Here is an 11944-nt window from a genome sequence, read left to right as displayed (position 1 = left end):
TAGGGTTAGTTAATGTGTAAAGTCAGAACCATGGTCAGGGGAAGTTAGGGTTGGGGTTAGTTAGGGTTAGGGGAAGTTAGGGTTAGGGTTAGTTAATGTGTAAAGTCAGAACCATGGTCAGGGGAAGTTAGGGTTGGGGTTAGTTAATGTGTAAAGTCAGAAACATGGTCAGGGGAAGTTAGGGTTAGGGTTAGGTGGGAAGTTAGGGTTAGGGTTAGTTAATGTGTAAAGTCAGAAACATGGTCAGGGGAAGTTAGGGTTAGGGTTAGTTAATGTGTAAAGTCAGAACCATGGTCAGGGGAAGTTAGGGTTAGGGTTAGTTAATGTGTAAAGTCAGAAACATGGTCAGGGGAAGTTAGGGTTAGTTAATGTGTAAAGTCAGAACCATGGTCAGGGGAAGTTAGGGTTAGGGTTAGTTAATGTGTAAAGTCAGAACCATGGTCAGGGGAAGTTAGGGTTAGGGTTAGGGTTAGTTAGGGTCTGGGGAAGTTAGGGTTAGGGTTAGTTAATGTGTAAAGTCAGAACCATGGTCAGGGGAAGTTAGGGTTAGGGTCAGGGGAAGTTAGGGTTAGTTAGGGTTAGGGTTAGGGTCAGGGGAAGTTAGGGTTAGGGTTAGGGGAAGTTAGGGTTAGGATCAGGGGAAGTTAGGGTTAGGGGAAGTTGGGAAGTTTCTGGTGTGTCAGAGTGAAGCACCTTCTAGAAGGATGCTGAGCGCGGAGGGATACCGCACATTCAAGCAGGAGGGTATAAAGATATCCTCTTTGAAAAGGAAACCCTTTCTATTCTCCTGCGTCAGAGAGCAGTGGGGACGAGGCAGCGTTTTATTCAAGATACTTCAACGGAACAAAGAAGGTATGAGAAATGAATATCTGACATGAATATCTGACTCAACTCTCAGTAGAAGCTGAGCTCACGGAAAGTGTAACGTTATTAGATTTGATCGTATTGAAGTGAAGCGGATTGCTCTCTGTAACACAGCCTCGGTCTGCGCTGCAATAACGTTGAAACGTTATTAATACAAGATAAATACAACTATGAAAACCCGAGGAATATAGTTAGCTAGTTCATATTTTATTCAATGTATCCCCACTGGGCAGGTCTATCTTGTTAGCGTTTCTAGCTTGTTAGCAGTGAAGAACCTGATCCACCTGACCTGCCTCGGCTGTGCTGGGAAGGTTTATTAATCAAAATGGCAGCTAGTTGATTATTAACCAGCTAGTTGATTAACCAAGTAAGACTCGCACTAGAGTCATGTCCTCTGATGTTCGTTAACGGTACTTGCTATGGGGCTCACTAAGCTGGATGAGTCGAGTCTCACTGTCGTCAGTTAGCCTGCATGGACGCTGGTAGCATGGTTAGCATGGGTAGCATGGGTAGCAGGGTTAGCATGGGTAGCAGGGTTAGCATGGGTAGCAGGGTTAGCATGGGTAGCATGGGTAGCTAGCAGCAGCATGACTGTGCTGGATGGTGGAGCTAGCTAGCCCAGGCCTCGCTAGCCCCTGAGCCTGGTCCCCGGAGCTGTCACGCAGTCAGCGGCCTGGAAGACTTGTGCTCGCCTCAGTCTGGATGGTCAAAAGCATCAGAGAGCCCAGTATCTGAACTGAAAGGGACTGAATGTTACTGAGTGAAACGAGATCACAGAGATGGAAACACGTGCTAGCCGCCTCCATTGTCTCCATCATGGTGTCGCCATTATACTTCCCTCACTGCGTCAGCTACTTCCGGTAGTCTGTACACTACACTAGCTACTAGTAACTACACTAGCTCCTAGTAACTACACTAGCTACTAGTAACTACACTAGCTACTAACTACACTAGCTACTAGTAACTACACTAGCTACTAGTCACTACACTAGCTACTAGTCACTACACTAGCTACTAACTACACTAGCTACTAGTAACTACACTAGCTACTAGTCACTACACTAGCTACTAGTCACTACACTAGCTACTAGTCACTACACTAGCTACTAGTAACTACACTAGCTACTAGTCACTACACTAGCTACTAGTAACTACACTACACTAGCTACTAGTCACTACACTAGCTACTAGTCACTACACTAGCTACTAGTCACTACACTAGCTACTAGTCACTACACTAACTACTAGTCACTACACTAGCTACTAGTCACTACACTAGCTACTAGTAACTACACTAGCTACTAGTCACTACACTAGCTACTAGTCACTACACTAGCTACTAGTCACTACACTAGCTACTAGTAACTACACTAGCTACTAACTACACTAGCTACTAGTCACTACACTAGCTACTAGTCACTACACTAGCTACTAGTCACTACACTAGCTACTAGTCACTACACTAGCTACTAGTAACTACACTAGCTACTAACTACACTAGCTACTAGTCACTACACTAGCTACTAGTCACTACACTAGCTACTAGTCACTACACTAGCTACTAGTAACTACACTAGCTACTAGTAACTACACTAGCTACTAGTCACTACACTAGCTACTAGTAAATGACATGATAGACGACACTAGCGAAGTGTATTACGTCCTGTATGCTGTATGAAAATTAGCAAATGCGAGCAAAGTGAACACAGACGATATTAAAGGTGTGGTCGAACCGTTGTGCATAAGTATTATTTTATATTAAAGGTGTGGTCAAACCATTGTGCATAAGCATTATTTTTCTGCGGTCACATCTCAACCGTTACGCCCCATGATTTCCCGGGAGTGATATAAAAATGTGACCTGAATACTACTATGACGGTATTCTTGTATTGAATGGGTAGTGGACTGACTTCTGCCTTCTTGCCCCTAGATGCCTGAAGAAATGCGCCAAGAGGAGGAGGCTGAGACCTTTGCCTTTCAGGCAGAGATCGCTCAGCTCATGTCCCTGATCATCAACACCTTTTATTCCAACAAGGAGATCTTCCTCAGGGAATTGATCTCTAATGCCTCTGATGTAAGTGGGAGGCGTGTTGCTTGTTGAGTTTGGATTGATTTGAGACAAAATGCTAAATGGTTTGATGCTAAATATTGTTTTTGTTCACACTTAAAAACTCTAGGCTTTAGACAAAATCCGCTACGAAAGTCTGACTGACCCCACCAAAATGGATAGTGGCAAGGATCTGAAGATCGAGATCATCCCCAATGTGGCCGAGCGTACCCTCACCCTTACTGACACTGGGATCGGCATGACCAAGGCTGACCTGATCAACAACCTGGGCACCATCGCCAAGTCTGGCACCAAGGCCTTCATGGAGGCCCTGCAGGTATTTCTAACATGTACATTACATTCATTTAGCGGACGCTTAAAAGCGACTTACGATAATTGCATTTAATGTACAGTCTCATGCCATTACTGCTGTCAATGATATATATGTAACTGAGTTATGATCCTACCCCTCTTGGTTCTTTGACAGGCTGGAGCTGATATCTCCATGATTGGTCAGTTTGGAGTGGGTTTCTACTCCGCCTACCTGGTGGCTGAGAGGGTGACCGTCATCACCAAGCACAACGATGACGAGCAGTATGTTTGGGAGTCGTCCGCTGGAGGCTCCTTCACAGTCAAGGTGGACACCGGTATGTAGTCAAGGTGGACACCGGTATGTAGTCGAGGGGGACACCGGTATGTAGTCAAGGTGGACACCGGTATGTAGTCAAGGTGGACACCGGTATGTAGTCGAGGTGGACACCGGTATGTAGTCGAGGGGGACACCGATATGTAGTCAAGGTGGACACCGGTATGTAGTCAAGGTGGACACCGGTATGTAGTCAAGGTGGACACCGGTATGTAGTCAAGGTGGACACCGGTATGTAGTCGAGGTGGACACCGGTATGTGTCTAACGCAGCGCAGACATGCAGTTAGTGACTTGGCAGCAGCCTGTGTTTGAGATAATGTAAGACTGTGTTTGAGATAATGCAACATGTAGTAAACAAGCCACTGTCTGTTTTATTGTTGCCAAAAAAAGAATTGGAGTAACGACTTGATGGTTAATAATTCTGGATCAGCTGTCCGAGCCAAGTTTCGTCATCGCTACCTTAGTTGACCTTGGCAAGGAATACCAGCCTATGTTCTTGCCATTAGTAAGTTGGTTTCAAGATCAGCAGCGTTGCTAGCAAACATGCTAGGTGTTCTAAACGGCGTGTTGCCAGACTGATGGTAATTGCATGTAGGAAATAAAAATGTAATACTGTAATTCATGCCAAGGTTATTTTCTTGCACTTTGCCGATTTTCCCTTGTGAAAAAAGAGTTCACCTGTAATTCGGTCTGTATTGTCTTCAAGCTGAACATTACTGAGGTGGCTTGCATAGTTTGCATTATGCATTGGTTTTTGCTTCATCGTTTTCAGGCGAGCCAATTGGCCGTGGAACCAGGGTCATTCTGCACATGAAGGACGACCAGACGGAGTACGTGGAGGAGAAGAGGGTGAAGGAGGTGGTGAAGAAGCACTCTCAGTTCATCGGATATCCCATCACCCTTTTCGTAAGTATTGCTGCTATGTGAAAGGTTATGCTTATTAAAGTACAAGTGTTGGACCTACGGTTTAAGAAGTGGTAGCGTAACCCGTTTGCCTCCCTTGTGTTCAGGTTGAGAAGGAGAGAGACAAGGAGATCAGCGACGATGAGGCCGAGGAGGAGAAGGAGGAGAAGGAGGAGGAGAAGGCTGAGAAAGAGGAGGGCGAGGACAAGCCCAAGATCGAAGACGTGGGCTCAGATGACGACGAGGACTCCAAAGACAAGGACAAGAAGAAGAAGAAGAAGATCAAGGAGAAGTACATCGACCAGGAGGAGCTGAACAAGACCAAGCCCATCTGGACCAGGAACCCCGACGACATCACCACCGAAGAGTACGGAGAGTTCTACAAGAGCCTGACCAACGACTGGGAAGACCACCTGGCCGTCAAGGTAATGAGCGGGAAGGGCTTTCCAGCACTTTCTAATGAACACCGCAATATTCACCATTAAGTTCAAAATGTGGGTTGCTGTGTGCCTGACTGATACCCTGGTGTTGATACTACCCCTGACTGATACCCTGGTGTTGATACTACCCCTGACTGATACCCTGGTGTTGATACTACCCCTGACTGATACCCTGGTGTTGATACTACCCCTGACTGGTGTTGATACTACCCCTGACTGGTGTTGATACTACCCATGACTGATACCCTGGTGTTGATACTACCCCTCCTGCAGCACTTCTCGGTGGAAGGGCAGCTGGAGTTCCGCGCCCTGCTGTTCATCCCGCGCCGCGCGCCCTTCGACCTGTTTGAGAACAAGAAGAAGAAGAACAACATCAAGCTGTACGTCCGGAGGGTGTTCATCATGGACAGCTGCGAGGAGCTCATCCCAGAGTACCTCAGTACGTTTTCTCAATGCACATTTTAAAGAAGTATCAATATTGTATCAATGCAGATATAGGCCAGTAGCCCCCTTTCTATGAATGAGGACAATGCCGTGCCCTCTTGTCTGGACATCTGGGAGTGCATAATGTAGCCCATGTTGCTCTCTCTCTGACGGGCGCGTCTCTCTGGTTGTGCAGACTTCGTGCGCGGCGTGGTGGACTCTGAGGACCTGCCCCTCAACATCTCCAGAGAGATGCTCCAGCAGAGCAAGATCCTCAAGGTCATCCGCAAGAACATCGTCAAGAAGTGTCTGGAGCTCTTCGCCGAGCTGGCCGAGGACAAGGAGAACTACAAGAAGTTCTACGATGGCTTCTCCAAAAATCTCAAGGTAACCAATTCCACAGGTTCAAAGATGGTAGCGGAAGCCGTCATTTTATTCATTAAAACTGAGACGTTGTGATCTAAAACTGCTCTTCTACAATCGCTGTCCTTTGTGCTCTTCAGTGCATCACCGTGGATTGAACCAAGGTTTCCTACATTAGTTAGATGTTGTTCATCTGCATAGATGTCAGTAGAATAGTGTAATTCATCCCTGAGCTGTTTATCGTGCCCTGTAGCCCAAGTGCAGTTTTCCAAAGTAGTTGCTTCCTGTTAGAAAGAATTGGCACTGGAACAAAGGACTATGGTAGGACCATGTGACCTTTACATCCTGGCCCTTTCACTGTGTAGTCAACCTAGTGCGTGTGAATATAGTGCTGTTTGTCTTGTGTGAATATAGTGCTGTTTGTCTTGTGTAGCTGGGCATCCATGAGGACTCCCAGAACCGCAAGAGGCTGTCGGAGCTGCTGCGCTACCACAGCTCCCAGTCCGGGGACGAGATGACCTCCCTCACAGAGTACCTCACCCGCATGAAGGACAACCAGAAGTCCATCTACTACATCACTGGTGGGTCTGCGCTTCTACAGCGCCTCAACGTCTCTGACTCACTGGTCTGGGCTCCTCAACGTCTCTGACTCACTGGTCTGGGCTCCTTAACGTCTCTGACTCACTGGTCTGGGCTCCTCAACGTCTCTGACTCACTGGTCTGGGCTCCTCAACGTCTCTGACTCACTGGTCTGGGCTCCTCAACGTCTCTGACTCACTGGTCTGGGCTCCTCAACGTCTCTGACTCACTGGTCTGGGCTCCTACACTCCTAAACGTCTGACTCACTGGTCTGGGCTCCTCAACGTCTCTGACTCACTGGTCTGGGCTTCTACAGGTCCTCAACGTCTCTGACTCACTGGTCTGGGCTCCTCAACGTCTCTGACTCACTGGTCTGGGCTCCTACAGCTCCTCAACGTCTGACTCACTGGTCTGGGCTGCTACAGCTCCTAAACGTCTCTGACTCACTGGTCTGGGCTCCTCAACGTCTCTGACTCACTGGTGCTAATAGTTGACTCATCTTGACCAATTCAAGGCTGAAAAGTGAACCTCTGTGATCCAGTGGTTAACGTCTGTCCTGTCCGTCTCCTCAGGTGAGAGCAAGGATCAGGTGGCGAACTCCGCCTTCGTGGAGCGCGTGCGGAAGCGTGGCTTCGAGGTCCTGTACATGACGGAGCCCATCGACGAGTACTGCGTCCAGCAGCTGAAGGAGTTCGACGGAAAGACGCTGGTCTCCGTCACCAAGGAGGGCCTGGAGCTGCCCGAGGACGAGGAGGAGAAGAAGAAGATGGAGGAGGACAAGACCAAGTTCGAGAACCTCTGCAAGCTCATGAAGGAGATCCTCGACAAGAAAGTGGAGAAGGTGAATGATGTGTTACTGTCTGTTCCCTGATCTTTCTCTCACTGTGACTTCCTGTTCCTCTTTGCAGGGCCCACTTCAGCATATCCTCACAGCTGTGGGTGACTCAATCTTTCATTTGTGGTTGTAAACAGGTGTCCTAATTCAGCTTAAGATAATCTAGTCTGGTGAGTCCATGTAGCCGGCGCCGGTCTGGATAGGCGTGTGGTGATTGGGTGTCCTGGCTTTGCCGTTGCTTGTGAATGGGATTGCCAAATGTTCCCCAAAGATGGTGTGATATACTCTGAAAAAGATAGAAGATTTCGGTTAATAAAGCTGTGTTAAGTGATTGTGCTTGTAATAACATTCTAACATTGATACCAAACCTTTGACTTGATACAATTTTGCTGTTTTTGAAGTGTGTTTTTTGAAGTGTGTATTTGAATGAAATCTAACATGATTTTCTTGCACGATTTTAACTTGAGAGGGATTTTTTTTGCCCTTTGATAATCTTTTGAATATTTAGGTCATCTTACCTGCATGGGCCTGCCAACCAATCAGGCTTGTTCCCTGACTAACGGTCTCGTCCCCCGCCAGGTCACAGTGTCCAACAGGCTGGTGTCGTCCCCCTGCTGCATCGTGACCAGCACGTACGGATGGACGGCCAACATGGAGAGAATCATGAAGGCTCAGGCGCTCAGGGACAACTCCACCATGGGCTACATGATGGCCAAGAAGCACCTGGAGATCAACCCAGACCACCCCATCGTGGAGACGCTCCGACAGAAGGCCGACCTGGACAAGAACGACAAGGCGGTGAAGGACCTGGTCATCCTGCTGTTCGAGACCGCGCTGCTCTCCTCGGGCTTCTCCCTGGACGACCCCCAGACGCACTCCAACCGCATCTACCGCATGATCAAGCTGGGCCTGGGTGAGACTGGGGGGGAGGGGCCTGGGTGAGACTGGGGGGGAGGGGTCTACTGGGCCTGGGGGAGACTGGGGGGGAGGGGTCTGGGTGAGACTGGGGGGGAGGGGTCTGGGTGAGACTGGGGGGGAGGGGCCTGGGTGAGACTGGGGTGGAGGGGTCTGCTGGGCCTGGGGGAGACTGGGGGGGAGGGGTCTACTGGGCCTGGGGGAGACTGGGGGGGAGGGGTCTACTGGGCCTGGGGGAGACTGGGGGGGAGGGGTCTGGGTGAGACTGGGGGGAGGGGCCTGGGTGAGACTGGGGTGGAGGGGTCTGCTGGGCCTGGGGGAGACTGGGGGGGAGGGGTCTGCTGGGCCTGGGGGGGAGGGGTCTGCTGGGCCTGGGGGGGAGGGGGGCGAGACGGGGGGGGAGAGGGAGGGGTCCACTGGGGGAGAACTGCTTTATCTACTTGGCCTGTAAATGGAGGCAATGTATTTACCCCCATTTCTGTTTGGGAGGATATAAAAGCATGTGACTCTAACACCCCCTCCTGTCTCCAGGTATCGATGACGATGAAGTGCCCGTGGAGGAGCCCGCCGCCGCCCCCGCCCCAGATGAGATCCCCACCCTAGAGGGCGACGATGACGCCTCACGCATGGAGGAAGTGGATTAAACACCCCCTCAACTTCTCCTGAATAGCCTCACTTTTTCCAATTGAACATCTGTTTCTGTTTATTTGTCCTTTTGAATGGGAAAACCTGGTGACTGTCCTCCATGGTATTAAAGTTTAAACTCATGTCGTCCCGTGGACCAGTTTTGCTCTTGTTAAAGAGCCTTAATCTGCGAAATTAGAACCGCAGTTCGATTTTTGTTCAAGCTGTATGTAATGGTTAACAGTGTTACCCTGTTGCACTGAGTTTTACATGTTGGACTGAGGGGAGATGGAACATTCCATTAGACTTGATTGGAGGGGGGTTCTGCTCATGTGCGACATGCACGCTGCATGGAGTGGACTGTAAGATCCTTTGCCTGACTTCAGACCTGTCTGTATTCAGTCTTTTGTTTGCAAACAATAAACTGTAAATCTTAAAACAGTCCTTGTTTTGTTTGCTTATTTGTAAGTTAATGATTGAAGACTTCACACGCACAGGCACCTATGGAGCTGAGCTGGTAGCAGAGGACCATGACGGTTCTTATTGTGCCTCAATCTGACCACTAGGTGTCCCCATTTCAAACATGTTGGTGTTTCAACTAATAAACCTTGTGCTTCAGTCGCACATGGCTGTTTCCTGGAGATTAACTCATCTAGAACTGAGGTCCTTGAAATTCTCTATATTTTTGTCTGGGACCAAGTCTAATCTGAGTCAGCTGACCCACGAGGGAACGCATCAGGGTGCATCCTGTCTACTTTCATGTGGGTCCATATATGACGTGGCTGCGTGAAAGAAAATGGACGGTAGTTTCCTTGTAAATCACGAGTGCTCTGGTACAGAACAGGCTGTCTCTAGCATGGTGTGACTTCCCTGTGGGCTTTTCACCCGTGGGGTTTACCGCTTCCCACCACTCACGGGTTGAGTCATCCCCACTCACACGGGGCTAGTCACTCATATCATTCAGAAATAAACTGGAGGTTCCCGTTCTCGCAGCAATGAAAATGTCAGTCGAGACGATGCATTTCAAAACATTGACATTTCTTTGAACCTGACTGTCAAACTCTACCATCAACCATTTCCTGTGGAAACTTTTTTTTTATCAGCAAATCTGTGGTGGGCTCCACCCACAGTGAGGCGAGGCTTCTCCCCAGACTAAGATCTGAGGGGATCCGCTCATACAGAGACAGTGCTACTATAGTATAATGTATATATACCAGGACATATTCACAACACATCCAAAGGCTCAACGTTGCTAAATGGCCAAATTAAGAGCAAATAAACCACAGAAGTGGGTTTTCAGTCCTAATTGTCCCCCACCCAATGACATGTTAGATAGTTGTGTGTCCGTCCATACCATGGATGTATTAATATAAGGGAACCCTAACCCTGGTCCATACCATGGATGTATTAATAGAAGGGAACCCTGACCCTAACCCTAACCCTGGTCCTGACCCTAACCCTAACCCTGGTCCTGACCCTAACCCTAACCCTGGTCCATCCCTGTACCAGAGCCTGGCTGTCAGGAAGCAGGACGACCTCTACAGGAACATGGGGACATTTTTTTTTGCATTAAAGCTCAGAGACCTGTGATTCATACTATGTGCTTCATGGTAAGATGGAGGCCCAGAAAGTCATGCATATAGTGTTAGTAGATCATAGGAAACAGGATATTGGCCTACACAATGAGCAGAATGGGCACCTCAGAAGGTTGTAAGACCTCGTGTTTTAAGCATTTGTGCACCAACTGACTCCAGATCGGATTTGTTGTGATCTGGCATAATACCAGTATGTTTCCATGACAATACCAGTATGTTTCCATGACATTTATGAGGCCTGAAAAAGAAAGAGTCTAGCAACTGATAAGATAGTTACTTATTATACAGTCATACATATAGTTTTGTAATCTGATCTACCTCAGATACTCAATACTGGCTTTCACAAAATGGTAACCTAAATACTTCTAAATACTAGACAGGAAACCACCCCCACTGAGGAGTGAGGAGGTTAGATGTCTTATAAAAGACAGAAGCCCACAGATAGAGGACTGCAACAACCATGTCTACATTCCCCTCCATCCAATCATAAAGGTTACCGTTCGGTGGGCTGCAAACATCACACCATTTACATGACTAGTCTGTTCCGCTGCTACAGTAGTCCTCCCTGAGATGAACCCTCACATCCTCCCTGAGATGAACCCTCACATCCTCCCTGAGATGAACCCTCACATCCTCCCTGAGATGAACCCTCACATCCTCCCTGAGATGAACCCTCACATCCTCCCTGAGATGAACCCTCACATCCTCCCTGAGATGAACCCTCCCATCCTCCCTGAGATGAACCCTCACATCCTCCCTGAGATGAACCCTCACATCCTCCCTGAGATGAACCCTCACATCCTCCCTGAGATGAACCCTCCCATCCTCCCTGAGATGAACCCTCACATCCTCCCTGAGATGAACCCTCACATCCTCCCTGAGATGAACCCTCACATCCTCCCTGAGATGAACCCTCACATCCTCCCTGAGATGAACCCTCACATCCTCCCTGAGATGAACCCTCACATCCTCCCTGAGATGAACCCTCACATCCTCCCTGAGATGAACCCTCACATCCTCCCTGAGATGAACCCTCACATCCTCCCTGAGATGAACCCTCACATCCTCCCTGAGATGAACCCTCACATCCTGCCAGTCACAGTGAAAGCCCTTAGTGACTGGTTTCCCCAGAGGTGGGGCTCGTCTGAGGCTCGTCTGAGGCCCGTCTGAGGCTCGTCTGAGGCCCGTCTGAGGCTCGTCTGAGGCTCGTCTGAGGCTCGTCTGAGGCCCGTCTGAGGCTCGTCTGAGGCCCGTCTGAGGCCCGTCTGAGGCTCGTCTGAGGCCCGTCTGAGGCTCGTCTGAGGCTCGTCTGAGGCCCGTCTGAGGCTCGTCTGAGGCCCGTCTGAGGCTCGTCTGAGGCCCGTCTGAGGCTCGTCTGAGGCCCGTCTGAGGCTCGTCTGAGGCCCGGGCGCCCGCTCCTCTCTACCCACTCATTTGCATGACTAGAAGAAGTTGGGGGGGGGGGTATACCGCAAAACATAGGGCCAGATGTTCATACACTCATTCTCATGTATATACTGTCCATATAATAATACTGTCCATATAATAATACTGTACATATAATAATACTGTACATATAATAATACTGTACATATAATAAAGACGTCTGTGAATGTGTCCATGGAGTATTAGAGAGCTATAAAAACTGACTAGGGCATCTTCCTGGCTAGTATGAATGTGACTAGGGCATCTTCCTGGCTAGTATGAAT

General features: G+C 48.8%; 1 protein-coding gene across 1 annotated transcript; it reads left to right on the top strand.

The window, feature by feature from the left end:
• Positions 1–717: 717 nt before the first annotated feature.
• On the top strand, positions 718–9075 carry hsp90ab1 (heat shock protein 90, alpha (cytosolic), class B member 1). Its single transcript, XM_084439823.1, has 12 exons — positions 718–852; positions 2795–2938; positions 3042–3248; positions 3399–3558; positions 4331–4464; positions 4569–4886; positions 5175–5340; positions 5521–5711; positions 6121–6268; positions 6839–7107; positions 7681–8014; positions 8548–9075. Exons 2-12 carry the CDS (start codon positions 2795–2797, stop codon positions 8658–8660), a joined length of 2184 nt encoding a protein of 727 aa, XP_084295949.1. The 5' UTR covers positions 718–852; the 3' UTR covers positions 8661–9075.
• The last annotated feature ends 2869 nt before the right edge of the window (positions 9076–11944 follow it).

This window comes from Borostomias antarcticus, assembly GCF_949987555.1.
Source record: "Borostomias antarcticus genome assembly, chromosome: 6".
Classification (NCBI taxonomy): Eukaryota; Metazoa; Chordata; class Actinopteri; order Stomiiformes; family Stomiidae; genus Borostomias; species Borostomias antarcticus.
This window is presented reverse-complemented; position numbering and strand designations above follow the sequence as displayed.

Bases quoted from the DNA above. Each gene is read 5' to 3' on its own strand.
- hsp90ab1 (XM_084439823.1), top strand. From the start codon at position 2,795: ATGCCTGAAGAAATGCGCCAAGAGGAGGAGGCTGAGACCTTTGCCTTT. The intron at 4,887-5,174 runs GTAATGAGCGGG...CCCCTCCTGCAG, and splicing joins AAGACCACCTGGCCGTCAAG to CACTTCTCGGTGGAAGGGCA. The intron at 5,341-5,520 runs GTACGTTTTCTC...CTGGTTGTGCAG, and splicing joins GCTCATCCCAGAGTACCTCA to ACTTCGTGCGCGGCGTGGTG.